The sequence below is a fragment of the Procambarus clarkii genome, chromosome 80 (assembly GCF_040958095.1).
Source record: "Procambarus clarkii isolate CNS0578487 chromosome 80, FALCON_Pclarkii_2.0, whole genome shotgun sequence".
Lineage (NCBI taxonomy): Eukaryota > Metazoa > Arthropoda > Malacostraca > Decapoda > Cambaridae > Procambarus > Procambarus clarkii.
The window spans coordinates 22,953,003-22,977,110 of record NC_091229.1 but is presented as its reverse complement, the minus strand read 5'-3'; the positions used below and the strand labels follow the sequence as shown (position 1 = coordinate 22,977,110).

Here is a 24,108-nt window from a genome sequence, read left to right as displayed (position 1 = left end):
TATACCTTATAGGTCTGACGGGTGGTCTAACAGCCTCGTTGACCAGACCGTTAACAAGGGGGCCCTGGTCATAGACCGGACCCCAGGGACAGTGATCATCGTAAACCTTCAAGGTAATCTCAGCTATAATGTATATAATGAAGACGGGTTTACATAAGAGAATATTAACACAAGTCAGCCAGTAAACCATATTTGGAAACTTGGCATCTGAAAGTCGCAGTGTTAGTCAGCAGTTTACACTTAGTCGAAGTCAACTCAATTGTCTCGTGAACCGTTTATTAAACATTATTACCTGTTGACGACTTCGAGAGTTAAATACTTGATACCTGGTTGATGGGGTTCTGGGAGTTCTTCTCCCCCAAGCCCGAGGCCAGGCTCGACTTGTGAGAGTTTGGTCCACCAGGCTGTTGCTTGGAGCGGCCCGCAGGCCCACATATACCTGGTTGATGGGGTTCTGGGAGTTCTTCTACTCCCCAAGCCCGGCCCGAGGCCAGGCTTGACTTGTGAGAGTTTGGCCCACCAGGCAGTTGCTTGGAGCGGCCCGCAGGCCCACATATACCTGGTTGATGGGGTTCTGGGAGTTCTTCTACTGCCCAAGCCCGGCCCGAGGCCAGGCTTGACTTGTGAGAGTTTGGTCCACCAGGCTGTTGCTTGGAGCGGCCCGCAGGCCCACATATACCTGGTTGATGGGGTTCTGGGAGTTCTTCTACTCCCCAAGCCCGGCCCGAGGCCAGGCTTGACTTGTGAGAGTTTGGTCCACCAGGCTGTTGCTTGGAGCGGCCCGCAGGCCCACATATACCTGGTTGATGGGGTTCTGGGAGTTCTTCTACTGCCCAAGCCCGGCCCGAGGCCAGGCTTGACTTGTGAGAGTTTGGTCCACCAGGCTGTTGCTTGGAGCGGCCCGCAGGCCCACATACCCACCACAGCCCGGCTCTGTTCCAGTTGTTGTTGTCCTCCAGCAGCCTCAGTCCGAGGACCCACGCAGCCAGGAGAGCAGAGTTATCCGGTATCACGAGCAGACACTTACCATGCGCTTGATGTAGGTGTAAATGATGGTCTGCGTCCGTGCTTGTGTCTGCATGCCGCTCCTCAACTCTTCACGGACCACTAATTGCGGCACCTGGTTGTAAACCCAACATTGGCGGGTCCTGTTCCAGGGGGGAAAACTTGTAAGGCAACTTGAAAACTTGAAAACTCCAGGGCTTGTAACATGGAAGGGAAAGATGGAAAAGTACCACAGAAATCGTCTACACCTGTACCCACCTGTGTATTTAAATAAGCATAGAAAATAGTCTGCACTTTTGTTGATTAAGTCATGCCTGTGTAACATTATATTTACTGAGAAACTGAATTGAAGCAATACTTTGAACCCTCGACCTTGGTACTGCGAGCCGGGCACCTTACCTTAGTGTGAGTTCCTTGTGTAGGAGATTCACTATTCACTAATGGTTACTTCACACTAGTGTTCCCATTAGCTGCTAGTGCCGTATGCTAGTTATCATACTATTAACCCTTTATTTATACTTGTACTTATTTAATCGGCGTTATGTATAAGCTGTGTAGGGTGTTATATCTCTGACCACACCCCACCAGCCACATCTCTGACCACACCCACATCTCTGACCACACCCCACCAGCCACATCTCTGACCACACCCCACCAGCCACATCTCTGACCACACCCACATCTCTGACCACACTCGTCAGCCACATCTCTGACCACACCCCACCAGCCACATCTCTGACCACACCCACATCTCTGACCACACTCGTCAGCCACATCTCTGACCACACCCACTCAATCATTTCCTCCATAATGACATCGGACCTCGCATACCACGCATATCAGAGCAATTTTGGAATATGCGACGCTAGCGCGAAATCCTTATGTGGCCAAGCTCAAAGCAGGACAAAGGACAGAGGTCTGCCACCGGACTAGCCCCAGAGCTGAGGGGCATGAGTTACGAGGAAAGGCTAAATTAATGTACTTTGATATCACTGGAAGATTTAAGAGATAGGAGAGACAACGTAATTATCACAAGCACAATTCTGGTGGAAATTGATAGAGCAAACAAGGACACATTATTTGTAATTGGTTGTAGACGAACAAGGAAACAGGTGAAAACTAGGTACCCAGATGAGCTACAAAGATATTAGCAAGAACTAATCGGTCGTAGGTTCGAATCCTCGTCACGGCCCTTGTGGATTTGTTCATATTAGCAAGAACTTGTTCAGCATCAGAGTTGTGAACAAAAGGAGTGCACTACATAGTATAGCTTCAAAATATACATAGTATAGCTTCAAAATATACATAGTATAGCTTCAAAATATACATAGTATAGCTTCAAAATATACATAGTATAGCTTCAAAATATACATAGTATAGCTTCAAAATATACATAGTATAGCTTCAAAATATACATAGTATAGCTTCAAAATATACATAGTATAGCTTCAAAATATACATAGTATAGCTTCAAAATATACATAGTATAGCTTCAAAATATTCATAGTATAGCTTCAAAATATACATAGTATAGCTTCAAGATATACATAGTATAGCTTCAAAATATACATAGTATAGCTTCAAAATATACATAGTATAGCTTCAAAATATACATAGTATAGCTTCAAAATATACATAGAATAGCTTCAAAATATACATAGTATAGCTTCAAAATATACATAGTATAGCTTCAAAATATACATAGTATAGCTTCAAAATATACATAGTATAGCTTCAAGATATACATAGTATAGCTTCAAAATATACATAGTATAGCTTCAAGATATACATAGTATAGCTTCAAGATATACATAGTATAGCTTCAAGATATACATAGTATAGCTTCAAGATATACATAGTATAGCTTCAAAATATACATAGCATAGCTTCAGAATATACATAGTATAGCTTCAAGATATACATAGTATAGCTTCAAAATATACATAGTATAGCTTCAAGATATACATAGTATAGCTTCAAGATATACATAGTATAGCTTCAAAATATACATAGTATAGCTTCAAAATATACATAGTATAGCTTCAAAATATACATAGTATAGCTTCAAAATATACACAGTATAGCTTCAAAATAGATATGATGTCCCACTAACCTGGGCAACCTGTATACTAGTTGACTGAAGTATGTTGACCAGACCACACGCTAGAAGGTGAAGGGACGACGACGTTTCGGTCCGTCCTGGACCATTCTCAAGTCGATTGTGAATGTTCATTCTCACAATCGACTTGAGAATGGTCCAGGACGGACCGAAACGTCGTCGTCCCTTCACCTTCTAGTGTGTGGTCTGGTCAACATACTTCAGCCACGTTATTGTGACTCCTCGCCTGCATAGTTGACTGAACATTGAGATGCTGGGACCAGAGAGCTGGAACCTAACCTCCGCCTGTACAAATAGCTAATAACACTAGTCAGTCAGATCATGCGGCTCTAAGCCTTATCCAGTCTTTAGGACCCAGATTCACGAAGCAGTTACGCAAGCACTTACGGACGTGTACATCTTTCCTCAATCTTTGACGGCTTTGGTTACATTTATTAAACAGTTTACAAGCATGAAAACTTGCCATTCAACTGTTGTTATTGTTATAAACAGCCTCCTGGTGCTTCGGAGCTCATTAACTGTTTAATAATTGTAAACAATTAGCCTCCACCTCATCACTTCCTAATGCATTCCATTTGTCAACCACCCTGACACAAAAAAAGGTCTTTCTAATATCTCTGTGGCTCATTTGGGCACTCAGTTTCCACCTGTGTCCCCTGTGTGTGTGTGTGTGTGTGTGTGTGTGTGTAATTTTCCTATATATAATTTTCCCCCTATACAGTATATAAACCTAGTCTTTCTTTTCAGGTATGTGATAGTGGAGCCCAGCTGTTCGTCCGTAGTGAGGTAAGCTTCCTTAATGAGTTACGGCCTCTCCGTGCCTCCTGCCTATCACCACAGACTGGTTGTTCAAGAGTCCAAGCCTTGGTCTCTAGCAACTAAGTATCCTGATTGGAACGTGTCTCTATATTTTAATGATTACTGTATATAATGGCGGGTATTTCAGACTTGCAAAATATCCAGCAGACTTAAAGCACATCACAGACATTCAAGATGTGCACTTTTGTTCGCGATATACATGTAATTGGTTTCGAATTATATTAAAGAAAGAAAAATATTTAATCTGAAATAGCATAGTTAGTGATAAGAATCGTTCTCTCTTCCTCCGGTGTGAGAGAAAACGGTGTATTTTTACCTCAAACTGAATAAAAGGGAATCGACATTCGTTGACAGTATTATTGATCCCAATTATAAAAGCTTTGGTATTTGTTCTCTCGGTACTGTCTTCTGCATGTATACCTCCGTCTCCAGACGAACTGTTCTTGACGGGAAGATGGTGATCGGGCTGAGTATGAGGGGGGGGGGGGCGATAATAGGTTACCTGAGACACTGTTTCCTTAGTCACCTGAGCTAAATGGGGAGAACACCTGTCCTCCCTGTCTACACCTGTTGAAACACTGTTTTTTTTAGAGACAGGCAGATACAGATGGGGGGGGGGACATGTTAACAACATATAAGATTCTATGGGAAACTGACTTAGTAGACACAGCAGCGTTGTTCAAAGATAGGAACAGCAGTACCTGGCACCAGTAGCACTGGTGCCAGGTACTGGTGCCAGGTACTGGTGCCAGGTACTGGTGCCAGGTACTGGTCCACTCAACTCATAATGTGGAGGTGGAGTGGGACCTGTCAGAGTTTCTCGGCTACGGGAGAAAGATTTGTACATATAGATAATGGAGGAATGTAGTAGAGATACTGGTCCGTGATTGTTGACATGTGTTGGCCATGAATTTTGTAGTTTTCGTGTGTGAAGTGGAGATCTATAGGCAGGTGGAGGTATAGACCATTACATAGGCCTATGACACTTATAATCTGAAGAGAAAATAACGATAAGAAGTCAGCAAAGAGCGTTAAGTATGCATTAATGTATTTCAGTGTTTCTTTCGGTTTGTGGGGGGATATTTGGTTTACCCTTTGGGGAGCCGGTCGGCCGAGCGGACAGCACACTGGACTTGTAATCCTGTGGTCCCGGGTTCGATCCCAGGCGCCGGCGAGAAACAATGGGCAGAGTTTCTTTCACCCTATGCCCCTGTTACCTAGCAGTAAAATAGGTACCTGGGTGTTAGTCAGCTGTCACGGGCTGCTTCCTGGGGGTGGAGGCCTGGTCGAGGACCGGGCCGCGGGGACACTAAAAAGCCCCGAAATCATCTCAAGATAACCTCAAGAAGATAACCCTTAGTTCTTGCCCCTGGCTGGTAATAGCCAAGTTGGAAGTGTCCAGTAAGAGGACGAGGCTGAGAGTGAGGGCGGCGGCGGGGGACACCGGAGCACCGGGTGACGGAGGCGGCCGACATTAGACTCACCGCCAGGGGAGCTGCCCGAGGTGGAAGGCTCATTGTATCATTATAACTTGTGTTTAATACATGGGAAGTTGTGCTGTGTCATGGCGCCCAGGAGGAGGAGGAGCTAGCCATGCTTGCCAGGCCACCACCACCACTACCACGACTACCAGCAGGAGCGGGGCTCCTTCGTGCAGGTCGGCGTTCAATCCCCGACCGTCCACAAGTGGTTAGGCACCATTCCTTCCCTTCGTCCCATCCCAAATCCTTATCCTGGCCCCTTCCAAGTGCTGTATATAGTTGTAATGGCTTGGCACGTCCCCCTTCCCTGATAATTCCCTTCCCTTCCATGTGAGTGGTAGTTTATTGTGCACCCCATACTCATCCTGTGAGTGGTAGTTTATTGTGCACCCCATACTCATCCTGTGAGTGGTAGTTTATTGTGCACCCCATACTCATCCTGTGAGTGGTAGTTTATTGTGCACCCCATACTCATCCTGTGAGTGGTAGTTTATTGTGCACCCCATACTCATCCTGTGAGTGGTAGTTTATTGTGCACCCCATACTCATCCTGTGAGTGGTAGTTTATTGTGCACCCCATACTCATCCTGTGAGTGGTAGTTTATTGTGCACCCCATACTCATCCTGTGAGTGGTAGTTTATTGTGCACCTCATACTCATCCTGTGAGTGGTAGTTTATTGTGCACCCCATACTCATCCTGTGAGTGGTAGTTTATTGTGCACCCCATACTCATCCTGTGAGTGGTAGTTTATTGTGCACCCAATACTCATCCTGTGAGTGGTAGTTTATTGTGCACCCCATACTCATCCTGTGAGTGGTAGTTTATTGTGCACCCCATACTCATCCTGTGAGTGGTAGTTTATTGTGCACCCCATACTCATCCTGTGAGTGGTAGTTTATTGTGCACCCCATACTCATCCTGTGAGTGGTAGTTTATTGTGCACCCCATACTCATCCTGTGAGTGGTAGTTTATTGTGCACCCCATACTCATCCTGTGAGTGGTAGTTTATTGTGCACCCCATACTCATCCTGTGAGTGGTAGTTTATTGTGCACCCAATACTCATCCTGTGAGTGGTAGTTTATTGTGCACCCAATACTCATCCTGTGAGTGGTAGTTTATTGTGCACCCAATACTCATCCTGTGAGTGGTAGTTTATTGTGCACCCCATACTCATCCTGTGAGTGGTAGTTTATTGTGCACCCCATACTCATCCTGTGAGTGGTAGTTTATTGTGCACCCCATACTCATGATTAAGTCGACTAAGGCTCGTCTGGGATCATCCCGAGCGTAAGTTCGAACCCTCATCGCGGCCCTTGTGGATTTGTTCATAAGAGGGTAGTGGTGGCCGCCGTCTCAACTTGAACTTAATTTTAAGATAATAGTCAGTGAGTTTGTTCCATAAAGCCGAGGGGGCCAGATTCACGAAGCAGTTACGCAGAGACTTACGAACCTGAACATCTTTTCTCAATCTTTGGCGGCTTTGTTTACAATTATTAAACAATTAATGAGCTCCGAAGCACCAGGAGGCTGTTTATAACAGTAACAACAGTTGATTGGCAAGTTTTCATGCTTGTAAACTGTTTAATAAACGTAACCAAAGCCGTCAAAGATTAGGGAAAGATGTACAGGTTCGGTAAGTACTTGCGTAACTGCTTCTTGAATCTGGTCCCAGGTTCCCAAGGCCTGGCGTACGTACGGCTGTGTGGTGGTGGTGTTGGAAGGACCCGGTAGTAGAGGACTCACCCCACAGGAAGTGTTGCTGTCACCCACTGGTCACTGTCACCCACTGGTCACTGTCACCCACTGGTCACTGTCACCCACTGGTCACTGTCACCCACTGGTCACTGTCACCCACTGGTCACTGTATCCATCACCACACATGGTGGCTACCCGTGGTGTTGCTGATACTCTATTAAGTCACACAGTGTGGGACCCCCAACACATTCTGCCAAGATATATGGCCCGCAAGAGTTCCTCCTTCCTCGCCTGCCACCTGGGCACCCGTCAGACATCTTGAAGCAGCCACACTCTGGACACACTAATGGCCGGTCTGAGTCATTATCACGGTGTAGTTATGGCTAGAAGACTATCATCGCTTTGTCAAGTTTTTAGTGTTTATTTTGTCATTAGTAGCTTGAGTAATTGCCCCGGGGGGGTGGAGGGGGTTTAGTGGACCCCCCTCCTTCGCCAGTGTGTGTGGGGGGGAGGGGGGTTAGTGTGAGGGGTGGTATTTGAGGGGATGAAGGAGCCTCATCGTAGCTCAGTCGATTAAGGCAGTGTCTGGGATGCTCCCGGACGTAGGTTCGAATCCGCGTGACGGCCCTTGTGGATTTGTTCATTTGATGCATCACGTTAGTGTGATCTCTGTGTGTGTGAGCCTCATTGTTGTTTTAGATTTAGCTACTCAGAACGAGGTGTCCATGTAGCACGGGCTATGGTGAGCCCGTAACAGACGGAGCCTCATTGGCTGCTTTACTAACGGCCGCAGAGTGCGTTACGCGCCGTGAGAGAGGGTCCGGTGCACTGGTTAAATTATATGTGTTTTAAATGTTTCCTGGTGTTGGTGGCGAGGGTGGCTGGGTAGCCATGTGTCCCCAGCCACTGTATGTGTCATGTGTCATCTGCTTTACCAATGTGAGGTTATCTTGAGATGATTTCGGGGCTTAGTGTCCCCGCGGCCCGGTCCTTGACCAGGCCTCCTTTTTGTTACACGTTCCCCCAGGAAGCAGCCTGTAGCAGCTAACTCCCAGGTACCTATTTACTACTAGGTGAACAGATCCATTAGGGTAAAAGAAACTCTGCTCATTTGTTTCCGTCTCAGCCGGGGATTGAACCCGGAACCTCAGGACTACGAATTCCGAGCGCTGTCCACTCAGCCGTCAGGCCTCGAGGGAGCATGGGTTTCCCCTGCACTTTAATACAACGATAGTTAAACGTAGTGAAGACTCCGCTACTTGTGTCAACCACGACTCAACCTCTTCATCCTTCCTTAATTACAACTTTATTGACATTTATTTTTAAACTTTATTTTAAACTTTAAACTTTAAACCCCAACTTTATTGACAGTTTAGGAGCTTGTAAACTTCACAACCCCAAGTTATTACTGTTATAAATAACCTCGTAATCCTTTGGAGATCATGAGCTGTTTAATAAATGGAAATAATGCCGTAATAACTGAGGAAAGATGTACAGGTTTCGTAAGGGGGTTGGGTAAAAGTCTGATGAGGCCTGGCTCAGGTCTGATGTTTATCCCTGGACCAGGTGGGTGTGGTGTTGGGGGTAGTGTGCTGGGTGTGACTTGAAGACAGGTTGTTGTCAACCCTTGGTGGGGGGGGGGCATAGTGCCAGCTCACCTGGTTGTCACTGATGAGTGCCACGGCCGCCACACAGGTGTGAGGCGGGACCAAAGAGCCAGAGCTCAACCCCCGCAAGCACAACTAGGTGAGTACACACACACACACACACACACACACACACACACACACACACACACACACACACACACACACACACACACACACACACACACACACACACAAACACACACACACACACACACACACACACACACACACACACACACACACACACACACACACACACACACAGATGAATGTCTGTCTGGCCAGCCTTTAAAGGAGAGCTTGAAAAATTGACTCGATTTGAAAATACCAGAAAAAAATTAGGGTGATGGCATAAAATATTTGGAGTGTCTTACGGTGGTGAGAGTTAGTCTTGAGGGCGGGTGAGAGTGCTTCCACTCACACTGAAGAAAATGAGAGCTGGTGAGAGTGCTTCCACTCACACTGAAGAAAATGAGAGCTGGTGAGAGTGCTCCCACTCACACTGAAGAAAATGAGAGCTGGTGAGAGTGCTTCCACTCACACTGAAGAAAATGAGAGCTGGTGAGAGTGCTTCCACTCACACTGAAGAAAATGAGAGCTGGTGAGAGTGCTTCCACTCACACTGAAGAAAATGAGGGGTGGTGAGAGTGCTCCCACTCACACTGAAGAAAATGAGGGGTGGTGAGAGTGCTCTCACTCACACTAAAGAAAATGTATATATTGATTTTAGAAATCACATGAAAGTCTCGACATTTCACGTTTGTCATCAGAAAAAAGATGTCATCAGTTTTTATACACAACTTTCCGGTTCATGCTAAAAATAAACTTAGTGATCAGGTATTGTTAAAAATTTACATTTTATTTAATATTTATATTATCTTATGTTGCTTGAGACTAAGAGACGCCCTTAGTAACTCTGGCGTCGTCTGAGACGCCCTTAGTAACTCTGGCGTCGTCGAGACGCTCTTAGTAACTCTGGCGTCGTCTGAGACGCCCTTAGTAACTCTGGCGTCGTCTGAGACGGGGTACAGTCATCATCTCTCAAACGAAACAATTGATGTAAACTGGAGAGGTTTAAGACCGGAAAAGACCTGGGTAAATACTGGTTTGGAAACAGGATTGTTGATTTTTGGAACTAATTAGCGGGTAAGATGACCAGTCGCATCACTTCACCACCTCTCATGTCACAGTTGGTTATTTTACCCCCCCCCTCGCCTTGCGATATTTGTCGTCTGCTAATTACACCGTCATCTAAGATCCTTATCGTTAATTACCCGACGCTTGGCGTTCGCGGCCAGCCTCTCCCAGTCCCTCCCCCCTTCCCCTTGACACCCTCTGGCCTGTCAGTTGCATCGTGGACTATTTGTCAAGCCAAACACCTCATTATTCCGGCTCTACATGTGTGGTGTTGTGCAGTACTGTGTCCACTCTGCCACCAGCCGTCTTCTCCGCCATATGGCGGGGAATGGTTCAGCCAGAGGGTGCTCGCTGGTCTCTAGAGGGGTGTTGTGCAGTACTGTGTCCACTCTGCCACCAGCCGTCTCCTCCGCCATATGGCGGGGAATGGTTCAGCCAGAGGGTGCTCGCTGGTCTCTAGAGGTACTTGCTTCATCACTAATTACTTGAGCAACTTCCTGGGTGGGTGGTGGCTCACAGATTGGGATATGAAATTAGGGTATAGGCAGGTGGAGTGTGATCTGGGGGATAGGAGTGGGTGGGGATAGGTAGTCATCTATCTATGAGTGACAGGTGCCGGCTGGGATGTCTATATGATGTCTTTCACATGTGGGGAGATTGTCTGTAAGATCGTATCCATATATCCCTGAATGGTTCATTTAATTTTGTTTCTTCCACCCTGGATCCTGCAGGTGTAGGCAGCCTGCGTTCTGCAGGTGTAGGCAGCCTCCGTCCTTCAGGTGTAGGCAGCCTGCGTCCTGCAGGTGTAGGCAGCCTGCGTCCTTCAGGTGTAGGCAGCCTGCGTCCTGCAGGTGTAGGCAGCCTGCGTCCTTCAGGTGTAGGCAGCCTGCGTCCTGCAGGTGTAGGCAGCCTCCGTCCTTCAGGTGTAGACAGCCTGCGTTCTGCAGGTGTATGAGCAGCACCGCTGTGGTTCAGTTCAGTTGTCTGATAACTTGCGTTGCTTCAAGATAGAATGACAAGTGTTTGGAGCCAGTGTTCATCATTGCCTTTTTATTATGATTGGGTTGGCATGCGTAATGGCCAGTTTGACAGCCAGCCTCTCTGAGGGTCTGAAGAGCGGAGACATTGCTAGTCATCTTATTTACAGCAACACTTAGAAACTTGCTGTTGCATTGATCATTGTTGCTGGGCGCTGTCAATGGTACAGCCCTAGGGGCTGTGTAGAGACCCTAGGGGCTGTGTAGAGACCCTAGGGGCTGTGTAGAGGCCCTAGGGGCTGTGTAGAGACCCTAGGGGCTGTGTAGAGGCCCTAGGGGCTGTGTAGAGACCCTAGGGGCTGTGTAGAGGTTCTAGGGGCTGTGTAGAGACCGTAGGGGCTGTGTAGAGACCCTAGGGGCTGTGTAGAGGCCCTAGGGACTGTGTAGAGACCCTAGGGGCTGTGTAGAGACCCTAGGGGCTGTGTAGAGACCCTAGGGGCTGTGTAGAGACCCTAGGGGCTGTGTAGAGACCCTATGGGCTGTGTAGAGACCCTAGGGGCTGTGTAGAGACCCTAGGGGCTGTGTAGAGACCCTAGGGGCTGTGTAGAGACCCTAGGGGCTGTGTAGAGGTGTGTGGTATGTCACTGAGGGCTGGACCCTCGCCTTGAAGGGTTGTGGGTGGGTATAGTCTGGTACAGCATCTCCTGCTTCACCAGCTGGTGGCTGTCTACTGACTACTTTTTACTAGTAGAGAGAGACTACTGACTACTGACAATTACTACTGACGTCAGTAGTAATTGTAATTGACTACTACGTAGTAATTGACTACTACGTCAGTAATTGACTACTACGTCAGTAATTGACTACTACGTCAGTAATTGACGTAGTAGTGAATTACTACTGACTGAAGTACAGTGTAATTGACTATTTTAGGTAGTCATTTTAGTACATTACTGTTGTACAGCCTGGTTGTCAGAGAGGGGGGTGGAGAGGGGGGTTCATACCCCCATCATCTAATGGGTACAAGCCATTGTTTGCTTTCTCTTCCCCCCCTTTCTTCCCATACCCCATTCCCCTGGCACCCCCTCCCTTCCTCCCCCTGCATCGTTATCTTGAGATGATTTCGGGGCTTTAGTGTCCCCGCGGCCCGGTCCTCGACCAGGCCTCCACCCCAGGAAGCAGCCCGTGACAGCTGACTAACACCCAGGTACTTATTTTACTGCTAGGTAACAGGGGCATAGGGTGAAAGAAACTTTGCCCATTTGTTTCTGCCTCGTGCGGGAATCGAACCCGCGCCACAGAATTACGAATCCTGCGCGCTATCCACCAGGCTACGAGGCCCTGTTGTGGAGACGTAACTACTGCACTGTTCAGCAGGGTACGGGGCGCACGGTTGGCCGCCCGTATGTGGTATATGGTGGAGCTGGCCCTGGAGGGCGTAGGGTTGGGAGGGTGGGAGGTTTGGAGGGTGGTGGAGGCGCGGGTGTAGAGCGGCTGGTAGTGACAGTGTTGGTGTGAGCGCCGCGGTAGACGGATCTGCGCACCTGTACGTTCCCGGTCCCGCTGTACACGTGCCTCTGTCTCCCCCCGTCTCTCCCAGGTGTCCCCTACTCCCAGGTGTTCGCACTCCTAGCCAACTAGGCACTCTGAACAAACTCGTTAACAAGTTTCGATCAGTAGAAAATTCAGTTGAGTAACGGCTAGATGATATAGAGACGAAGACTGTGTTCAGTATGACAGAAATATTCAATTGAACAGTGTCTAGAATTCACCAAAATATGAGAGAAAAAAACGTTCAATTGAACAAAAGTAATGTTGAAGGTTTAACAGTTTAGTGTTGTAGTTGAGGGAGGGAGCCGTCGGCGGTGTTACCCGGAGTGCCAACTTGAGTGCCAACTTGAGTGCCACTTGACCGTGATTCCCTCATTCCTAGAGAATGGGTCCAGGAACCTCCCCCCCCCCTATTCCCTTGGGTTTCCGAGGAAGTCGCAAGCAAAGACATCGGAGATGCAATGCAATTCAGGTTTTGCAACAGGGACTTGTTGAAACAATAATTAAGGAGTGAGGTTGAAATTGTTCTGCCTACGAGGTGAATGTTGGTGCCTGGGGCATGAGTTGATGAATACTACAATTGTATACAATACGAAACATGTATTCATGTTGTTGTAATTGAATAGGTGGTAGTGTCAGGATCACCTTGGGGGCATTGGAGTCAGGATCATCTACAATTTCTTCATCTCAGAGGTAAACATTGTCTGTTGTCTTAACTTGGTCTTGCTCGTCAGCCTCTCTTTTGTCACCAACTTTCACATTATGCAACGACCAGCCTCACCCCTTCCCTTGTCTCTCTCTCTCTCTCTGTCTCTGTCTCTCTCTCTCTCTCTCTCTGTCTCTGTCTCTGTCTCTGTCTCTCTCTCTCTCTCTCTCTCTCTCTCTCTCTCTCTCTCTCTCTCTCTCTCTGAGAAGTACTGCTCAACTGTCTTTCATGAGAGCCATCTATCCTCCTATACAATCCTACATCCATTGCTTCTTTCACTGAACATTACATTCATCTATCCGTCCTATCCAATCCTGCATGTAATTACCAATGTAGAGACAGGTTCTGTGTACACATTCACACCACTTACACCAGGTTTACATTGTTCCCTCCCTCCCCCCCCCCCCCCCCCTCACACTCCCTCGGCTTGAGCCCCATTAAACTATTGATTAAAACACTTTCTAAATCTAAATTCCTCCAATTTGGGTTCATTATTGCGAGGTCTGTCTTGATAACTTCAACGGCTTATTTATATTCCCCTTATGTTAAATGGGGACCTATTTTCACCCTTGTGACGTATCAGCCGCCAAGACTTAAGATAGACAGACATGATAAAGACGACTCATTAGTATATATTACTACTTAAAAAGGTTTTCTAGTCGTCGTAATATCGTGAGATTTCAAATAATATCATTTTAATTTCATTTCCAATTTCAAATAACCTAAATGTGACAATCTAGGTCCAAAATGTAAGATTGACTTAAGACTGCTGTTCATGTGTTCAGTCCAGCTGTTATTGTAATGATTTGTACAAGTTGTTTGGAATAACTACTGAGTCTCTCTGGGACGTTGTTGTGGGTTAAGTGTCTTAAGGAGAGGCTATTAGCCTCAACTAGTTCCCTCATAAAGACTGTCAAGCAGTATCCTCCCCCGCGATAACAGCTCGACGATTAAATGCAACCTCAGAATACTGAAAACAATTACTGAACAAAATTTTGTACCACTTACGGGCTATTCATGCCCGTGCCACCTCTTGGGTGGCTTAATCTTCATCAATCTTGGACATATCACAGGAGACATCTCCCGTCACGCAGGGTGCAGTCGCGCCTCCACAGATCTCCAGTATCAGCTCTTGATACTGGTAATGGCTCAAAAGGGCCACCACTTACGGGCTATTCATGCCCGTGCCACCTTTTGGGTGGCTTAATCTTCATCAATCAATCAATCAACGATGTCAGTAATGGAATGGACGCCGCGTAACCCGTAGCAGTAGGAAGGAATGATCTTTTCCCCTTGGTAAGAGAGCGGCTGATGTAGTGAGGCGGAGGGCAAGAGAGCGGCTGATGTAGTGAGGCGGAGGGCAAGAGAGCGGCTGATGTAGTGAGGCGGAGGGCGACAGGCAGGAAAAATGGCGCACAATCTCGTGGACATTGAAGAGGAGCAAGTGTGTTAAGAGTTTGTGGCCGTTAAGGTTAATTACCAGGTGTGGCTAGTTGCTTCCCCGTTCCCTTACTACGGGTTCACCATAGCCCGTGCTACTTGGAACTTTCTGTTCCAGGTAGCGAATCTTAAACAACAACCCCTCCCATCAATGACTCAATACCCTCCCTTGGTCTGTCATCATTACTCTCCTCCCTCTCCCTCTATCTCCCTCCCTCTCCCTCTATCTCCCTCCCTCCCTCATCACAATACCTGTGCTCATGGTCACTCCACACCAATTCCATGACACCCGTCCACCTCTCCTTGTCTCCAGTGTCTTGGGGGGGGGGGATGATCTCAGAGGGCCAGATTCTGGCAAAAACATCAGACTACAGAATTAAGCCATAAAAAAAGTCAGGGTGTGGAACACCATCGACATGTCTGAAAGAGTCTATGTTAGAAAGATTGCTCCAAGATGAGACGCCCCACTCCCACAGCTGGTGGCCCAAGATGAGACGCCCCGCTCCCACAGCTGGTGGCCCAAGATGAGACACCCCGCTCCCACAGCTGGTGGCCCAAGATGAGACGCCCCGCTCCCACAGCTGGTGGCCCAAGATGAGACGCCCCGCTCCCACAGCTGGTGGCCCAAGATGAGACGCCCCGCTCCCACAGCTGGTGGCCCAAGATGAGACGCCCAGCTCCCACAGCTGGTGGCCCAAGATGAGACGCCCCGCTCCCACAGCTGGTGGCCCAAGATGAGACGCCCCGCTCCCACAGCTGGTGGCCCAAGATGAGACGCCCAGCTCCCACAGCTGGTGGCCCAAGATGAGACGCCCAGCTCCCACAGCTGGTGGCCCAAGATGAGACGCCCCACTCCCACAGCTGGTGGCCCAAGATGAGACGCCCCGCTCCCACAGCTGGTGGCCCAAGATGAGACGCCCAGCTCCCACAGCTGGTGGCCCAAGATGAGACGCCCAGCTCCCACAGCTGGTGGCCCAAGATGAGACGCCCCACTCCCACAGCTGGTGGCCCAAGATGAGACGCCCCGCTCCCACAGCTGGTGGCCCAAGATGAGACGCCCAGCTCCCACAGCTGGTGGCCCAAGATGAGACGCCCCGCTCCCACAGCTGGTGGCCCAAGAGCCTCGATTCACTAGATGCAAACCCCGTCCCACAGTACATAATTCCCAGATGAATTGTTGATCAGAAATCCCTCCCCCCTCTTAAAAGTAAACAAATAAAATTATTAATAAATAAATTATAAAATAAAAACGCTTTATCAGAACATCAAACATGTGTGAAAATATCTGAGTGTATATATGTTAATGCTATACAGTATTCATGTATAAACATCTAAATATGATGAAACACATGTGAAGAACCTCTCACACATTCACAGCTCCCTGACAAGAGGGAGCCAGCTTAGCTTAACTGCCAACACCCACACATCGTGTCAGCAAGGCGGACAGCCCGCCTGCTTTCATAACTCTCACTGTATTTTGTATTTCCCATTTACAACCTATTCTCTTCGTCTCTGCTTTTCCAACCTTTTTACTCCCTAAAAAAAAAAGGCAAAACATACTTGATAGAATTAACTTGTATGTCTTATTCTGTCTATCAAGATCACCTTATTCGACCTAGTCCTGTGACCAACGTCTCAGTTGTTGTTCAAGTTGTAGTCGTGGCTGCCTGCCCGAGTGTTGACCGTCACCACACACCAGGTGTGATGAACCAATCCACAAGGGCCGTGACGAGGGTTCGAATCTACGTCCGAGAGGATCCCAGACGTTGCCTTGATGCATCACGCTATTGTGATTTCTGTGTGTAAACCAGGTGTGATCTTGACTCTCCAGGGGCCAGATTCACGAAAGCACTTACGAACATGTATATCTTTCCTCAATCTTTGACGGCTTTGGTTACATTTATTAAACAGTTTACAAGCATGAAAACTTGCCAATCAACTGTTGTTATTGTTATAAACAGCCTCCTGGTGCTTCGGAGCTCATTAACTGTTTAATAATTGTAAACAAAGCCGTCAAAGATTGAGGAAAGATGTACACGTTCGTAAGTGCTTGCGTAACTGCTTTCGTGAATCTGGCCCCAGGTCTCTGCTACTCACCACTCTACCCCACTCACCGACCTCGTAAGCTTTCCTCTCTCCTTAAACGTAATGATTCATTCATGTCATTTCAAGTCTTACCGTTTAATACGAGTATATTATGTATGTTTAGATTGTGTTGCGCGGTTAACGAAGCAGGTTTCGCGAAGCATAAATTGTATTGAAGTGAGGAGTGGGAAGGAGCAGTGTTTAGCGTGCAGGCGAGCGAGCAGTGTGTCACTACAGTGTTGGTTATTCAGTGCTAACTGCTCTTGTAAGTGACCAGTGTTGCCTCACAGGTGTATGTGTTGTCGTGGGACAGACGAGTGTTCCAACTAAGAAGTGTTGCAGGTTGCTGTGCTCAAACACTCAGGGAATTTACAACAGTACTGATAGTAGTGGAAGAGGACATACGGAAAGCATAGATGATAGCCACCAGTGATTAGGTGGCAGCCTGTCCCTCCTTCCTGGAATAACAAGACAAGTACTCAGCTCCCCCAGCCCTCAGTGTGCCCCCAGCCAGCCACACTAGCCAGCTTGCTCACATCCGAGTCAGTAGGCCACCTTGGGAGGACCCCCGAGGACCTTGCTGGGTGGTGATGGTGTGACCCCACAGTGTTGGGGTGTGGCAGCCTGTGCCCCATGTTCGGACTGGGGTCAGAGCAGGTGGTGGTGTACCAGGAGGCGGTGCCACATCACCTGCCCAACGCCTTCTCCAGGTATTACCTCAAGGTCACCTGCTTCACCAACGCCAAAAGGTAAGTGATCATCTTAATTTTCTTTCAAGTGGTAGAGGTTAGGATGAAGGGTCGCTCTTACCCCTGGGGGAGCCGGTCGGCCGAGCGGACAGCACCTACCTTGAGGTGCTTCCGGGGCTTAGTGTCCCCGCGGCCCGGTCGTCGACCAGGCCTATTCGTTTGCCTTGTTCGGGTTGAATGTAGACACAGTAGTCGCTTCTGTATATATTTATTGAGTGAGGCAAACAGGTGTATAACTGGCCAGCCGAGGTCCACCTACTCTGGGTCTGTGAGGATAACTGAGGCTGCTGGGAGCATGCTTGATGCTCCTCTGTCTGGCATGACGTCAGAGGCCTACTTGCCTGTGATTGGTTACATTTCAACTGACAGAATTTGAGTATAACACCGCTCGGACACGCTACCAAGTCGACGTCCCTTGTCGACAAGCTCTGGCTAGCTATATAGTTACAATGATACTGAAAGGACCTCGGTGGCATACAATAATGGCTTACATGTGAAATTTGCATAATAAAACATTGAAAGAAGATCAGGTGTGCGTAATACAAACAACTCGGCATATATGCACCAAAAAAAAAATTCATCATAATAGGTGAAAATCATGGTAACAATGCTTTGATTAAATCAGAGTATTAAGAACATGTGTATGTCTACTGATCAGATATGAACAATACAACTCAAGGTATTGCCTAAACAAAATTATTAACATGTGTCAATGGCATGTGCTTGAAAACCATACAAAATTAAACAATTATTACATTAATAGAACAAAGTTCTGACCTAACAACCACAATTGAATTTCAAGATAGATAATTTTTTTTTTTTTTTCGCTTCAACCTTACTAAACCATGATTCTAATAAACGCGATTCCCCAGCAAAAAGAGGAATAGCCATTTCCTGAGCTGATCTCTGGCCATTGGGACGAGCAACTGTTCCCATTGATTCTGAAGGGGTTTCAACAGTGGTAGGCATTGTCACAGCCGTGGAAGTAATATTTGAACGCAGATTATAATTAAGTGCACCTGGCATCAGAAATAGTATACACAAAAATAAACACAAAAAAATATCAACTTGGCTAAAGTAAAAATGGCAGAAATAAAATTATTAAATTGGGCTAGGCAAGAAAATAATTAAGAACAAGCAAATTGTAAACTAAATTTAGCAATCTTTCATTAAAAAATGACTGGAATTAGATGTATGTAAATTAATTAAACCAGACTAAGCACAGCAATTTAGAATAAAAACTGGGAAATGCAATTGCAAAATTTCATTAAAAAGATTCAACACAACAAGTGGCAATGCAAGAAATATGGATGTAGCACATAAACTGGACACAGGAATGTATATAACTCCTATGGTAAAAGTTTAAAATAAAATGCTTAAAGGATAAATTTCAAGTTAGGTCTGGAGAAATTAAAAAAAAATTATATTGCACAAATCCTTAACTGCTACTAAAACAAGGATTTCTTAATTCACTGGAATTTGAATTTACCAATAACACTCTAGGAGAACAATTAAAATTCAATGAAATTACTGTAAGAAGCAGGAATGTTGAAATCACACAGGAAAACTGTGGGGAGTGCAGTACTGAACCAGCTCCAATATTTAACAAGTCACTGAATGGTTAATTCACAGGATATTATGGGAATTATTACATAAGTCACTTTTTAACACTTGGCACGTTGTTCTCAACTAGCAATTACTTATCTCAGGGTTGTAATTTATGAGGATCACCAGTAGCCAAAGTAGGAGAAGCGTCGTGAAGATCTGAAGAGGCCCATGTGAGGCGTGTTTACAAACTGGATGCGACGGCAGCGCTCCTGGCGGCGGTGGCGCGAGACTCAGGGACCCCACACTGTTCAGGCTAGAGGCACGAAGATAAATTCTGACGACGACAATATTGCGACGATGGAATAACCAGTTGATACTTGCGACGATGGCTGACGACGATTGCAGTAGCTTGCACCCTCACGAAGCTTGATACTGTCAGCTTGGGTGGCGGTGGTGGTGGTGGTGGGTGTAATAGGTGGTTCCCACGTGGTGGCGCGAGGTTCAAAAATGGCTGGCGCGGGAAGCTTCCTTCCTCCTCACTGATGAGTGAGCGTTCTCACAGGAAAATATTGACCCTTACTTCTAAAACGTTAGCCTGGAGTAGTGGTTGATGGCAGGACCCCGGTCTGGCACAATATTTGATGCGTGGGTGGCAGGATGGCGGCTTATGGCGGTGGCGGTGGCGGCGGTTTTGGCTGGAACACGAGGCGATGCTGGGTACTGGAACTTTTGCTTCCAGAAAAAAAATTTCTGGATCCCACTGCTGCTACCAGTATTCGTTTGCCTTGTTCGGGTTGAATGTAGACACAGTAGTCGCTTCTGTATATATTTATTGAGTGAGGCAAACAGGTGTATAACTGGCCAGCCGAGGTCCACCTACTCTGGGTCTGTGAGGATAACTGAGGCTGCTGGGAGCATGCTTGATGCTCCTCTGTCTGGCATGACGTCAGAGGCCTAGTTGCCTGTGATTGGTTACATTTCAACTGACAGAATTTGAGTATAACAGGCCTCCTGATTGCTGGACTGATCAACCAGGCTGTTAGACGCGGCTGCTCGCAGCCTGACGTATGAGCACGCTGGACTTGTGGTCCTGGGTTCGATCCCAGGCGCCGGCGAGAAACAATGGGCAGAGTTTCTTTCACTCTATGCCCCTGTTACCTAGCAGTAAAATAGGTACCTGGGTGTTAGTCAGCTGTCACGGGCTGCTTCCTGGGGGTGTGGAGGCCTGGTCGAGGACCGGGCCGCGGGGACGCTAAAGCCCCGAAATCATCTCAAGATAACTATACCCAACTGTCCCAGCCAGACAGCCGGCCACTTCCCGGAACTACTGTTGAAAGCGTGTCACGGGATGTCCAGAAAGGACAAATGAGCTACAGTTTTGAAGTTTACTCGAAGTTGAATAGTCGTGGGCCCCCAAGTGTAAACCTTGAGGTGACGGAGGTGGTGATGGGGACGTGTCCTTGCAGCCGGATACACGCAGTACACATAAGACGGTATACAGGATACACGCTACATTATACACCCAGATGCCGCATCGGTTATTTGCTTCCCAATGGTCGCTTACCATGGCCCCTTCTTCAAAGATATATACATTCACTGGAAAGTCTATAAATAAGTGGTTTCAGGTGATTTCACGCTGGCTTGTTTATGTATATTATTGCTACACGGAGAGAAGGTAGTTTAACTAGGTACTCGCCTAGTTGTGCTTGCGGGGGTTGAGCTTCGGCTCTTTGGTCCCGACTCTCAACCGTCAACTGATGTACAGATTCCTGAGCCTACTGGGCTCAATCATATCTACATTTGAAACCGTGTTTGGAGTCAGCCTCCACCACATCACTTCCTAATGCATTGGTCCACGGCCAGGACTGCTGAAGCAGGACGTGTCTCTCGCGGCCAGCGCCTCCATAAAGGTCCTCATGCTATGAACCAACCCGTCCTCGACTCAAGTCCATTCCATCCAGCGGTCAACCCCACAGACGCATTCATAAATTTTAACATGCTGTTCATTCAAAACGAGAATTTTCTCAAGTATAAATTATAATATATTAACATTGTGTATATATAGGCATAGGATAGGTTAGGATAGGTGTTTAGGTTCTGTTGGCGATTATTTGTAGTACGTGGGTGAAGCATTTACAGCGTTGTGGTTCGAACAAAATTCGTCAGTGAAGCACTTGTTCCGGATATGTTCGAACGTCAGCAGTTGAGTCGTGTGTAAACCGCTTTTCATTCATAAACAGGGGGTTTGGCGGGTGCATGGAATCACTTTTGGATCTTTGTTTGGAGGACGGGCTGGAACAAGTGCTTCACTGACGAGTTTCGTTCGAACCACAACGCTGTAAATGCTTCACCAACGTACTACAAATAATCGCCAACAGAACCTAAACGCCTAGCCTAACCTATGCCTATATATGCACAATGTTAATATATTATAATATTAATTTATATTTGAGAAAATTACTGTTTTGAATGACCAGCATGTTAACATTGATGAAGGCGTCTGTGGGGTCGACCGCTGGATGGAATGGACTTGAGTCGAGGACGGGTTGCCTAGACCCAGTTCCTTCTTCACACGAGCTTTGAAGCAAGCTTCGCCCCCCTCTTCCCCATGTCTCACTACCTTTAACCCTCGGCCACCCCCCCCCCCTCCCCCCACAAGTTACGCCCCTATCTCCCAGCAACACACACACAATACATTTAATTATTTGGTTTTTATTTTTCCCGAAGAACGAGTTCATTGGGCAGTGTCACTCATCCTGTGAGTGGACACACCGACATAGTGACATGTACAACACTCCCCAATAGGAAGAAAACCCGCTGGGTTGTTCATCCTGTCACTTGTACCACAGACACAGCTGGGACTTGCCTAACTGTCTCAAGTGAACAGCTTATCAAACAAAAAAATTAACGTTTGTCAACTACTAAAATTTACCCCATCTTGCGGGTGAAAAGTAAGGGAAAACATATCTATAGATAACAAATAGTATTTTCCTAACTCACTATGGGCCTTATTATTCTACACATATTTCTAATGTCTCTAACATGTCCACACTCTCTTAGGCAGTGGTCAAGGCGGTGTCCGTCACTCACTCACTTCTACAGCTTCCCTGCTCAGCTGTTGTATTTTAGCAGTGAGTATTGTAGTGAAATGGGGTATTTTATCATACAGTGTAGAAGACTGAAATACAGTATGGTATATTAGGTGTTGAATAACTTACAGCCACTGGGGTTATCTGTAAAATGTTTCTTTATATTTACATTGATGTGTTTTAGGAAAAGTTAATAAGTTCAGTGTTCTTATCAGGACGGGTACTTACCTAGTTATACTTAACTAGTTGTTGTTGCGGGGGTTGAGCTCTGGCTCTTTGGTCCCGCCTCTCAACTGTCCATCAACTGGTGTACAGGTTCCTGAGCCTACTGGGCTCTATCATATCTACACTTGAAACTGAAGTGAGTTTTATGTGTGAGATGCACGCACGGGTGAGATGTACCGCGTGCGTGCGTGCAAGCGAGGGCGGGAGCGTCGAGTTCCATGATTCGGGCGATGGTTGGCTAGTTAGGGACGGTCGTTGTAAATAGGGGGGGGGGGGGGTTGTTAGTACAGTCCGTCCTCCTTAGGTTTCCCAGCGTCAAGAAAACGGTCAATTTAAAGTGGTCTCTCCTAACCTACCAGAGGACCCAAAACAGAAAACGGGGCAGTACGTCACTTTCGCCAGCCGCTTCCATTTTCACGTACGGCTATTTTTGGCCTTATGTCACGCCTACGATGGAAATGCGACGTTGTTTGTAAGAGGAGAGGTTGTTTTGTGAGGGAGGATATGAGTAGGGGAGGAAGCTGATAATGGTGCAACGTCTCCTCGTGAAATAATAGAACTTGCAGTAACTATAGTTACTGCAGTTATAATTATAAAAGTACAAAACGTACAAAAAGTTAACTTTTTGGTGGACCATCACCAAAAGTACCACCATTGGTGATACTTTCCACCAATCTGCTGCATGGGTAACAGCTTCTCCCCCCCCCCCGTATCAACCTGCCATAGCTTTGCGCCCTGGAGAGGCCACTCCAGACCGATAACCAGAGCGCAACTCCATAGTCTCCTGAGACTGATGGATGCCTACTACTACTATCTTGAGGTTATCTTGAGATGATTTCGGGGCTTTTTAGTGTCCCCGCGGCCCGGTCCTCGACCAGGCCTCCACCCCCCAGGAAGCAGCCCGTGATAGCTGACTAACACCCAGGTACCTATTTTACTGCTAGGTAACAGGGGCATAGGGTGAAAGAAACTCTGCCCATTGTTTCTCGCCGGCGCCTGGGATCGAACACAGAACCACAGGATCACAAGTCCAGCGTGCTGTCCGCTCGGCCGACCGACTCCCTACCATACAGTTACTGTAAGTACCATTATTTTAGGAGGATGGGCTGAAATAAGGTGGGAAGGTGTGTGATTCCTGGTGACAGAGGCTAGAGAGGAAGGGGGTGATGGTTGGGGACAGGATGTAGGTATTAACAGGGCCAGGATGGCGCTCCTCAGGCCAGGATGAGCTCTGAGGGTGTCCACAGGGACGGTGGGCCTCCACTTGACGGGGCTGCTGGTGGTGGTGGTAGAGTTCGAGGAGGAGGAGAGGTGGCCGTGGGAGCGGAAGTGTTGGGGTGGTGATGTGTGGTTGAGAGAGATGGTCACAGAACTGATGGGTGACAAGTTCCTGTTCGCCTGGTGACCTGTGACTATGGGTCACTCTGTGCAGAGTGGCACTTCCACTCTTGGATTTATTGGGCTGTGTCATTCATCCTGTGAGTGAACATGCCTCCATAATAATTAATATAATATTAATTGTGTCGGGGGGACAGGCAGCCAGTGTATATATACCTGTTAGACTTATATCGAGGCCGCCCACCCTCCCCAATGGTCGAATTACTGACCCCTCACCAGGATGCAACCCCACAAGATGACGACTAACCCCTGAGTACTTGTTTACTGCTAGGTGAACAGATGCATTAGGGGATAGGAAACGTCCCCATCATTTCTATCCCGCTCGGAATTCGAACCCGGAATTCCAGATTGGGAGTGGAGAACGAATCAAACTGAACCACCATGCCATGTTGTTGTTATAGATTCAGCTACTCGGAACAAGTTCCAAGTAG

The 24,108-nt window shown here is 47.2% G+C and overlaps 1 protein-coding gene across 5 annotated transcripts in view; it reads left to right on the top strand.

The window, feature by feature from the left end:
* Nucleotides 1–24,108, top strand: part of siz (Brefeldin-resistant Arf-GEF family protein schizo) — a 423,991-nt gene that overhangs the window by 191,392 nt on the left and 208,491 nt on the right. The window contains exon 1 of one of the 5 annotated variants that reach the window (XM_045727744.2): nt 16,886–17,417. The exons of the other annotated variants lie outside the window; for them this stretch is intronic. Coding sequence (XP_045583700.1) covers nt 17,302–17,417 — 116 coding nt within the window. The 5' untranslated portion in view covers nt 16,886–17,301. Of the gene's footprint in view, nt 1–16,885; nt 17,418–24,108 lie in introns of those variants that run through there. 5 annotated transcript variants of the gene reach the window in all.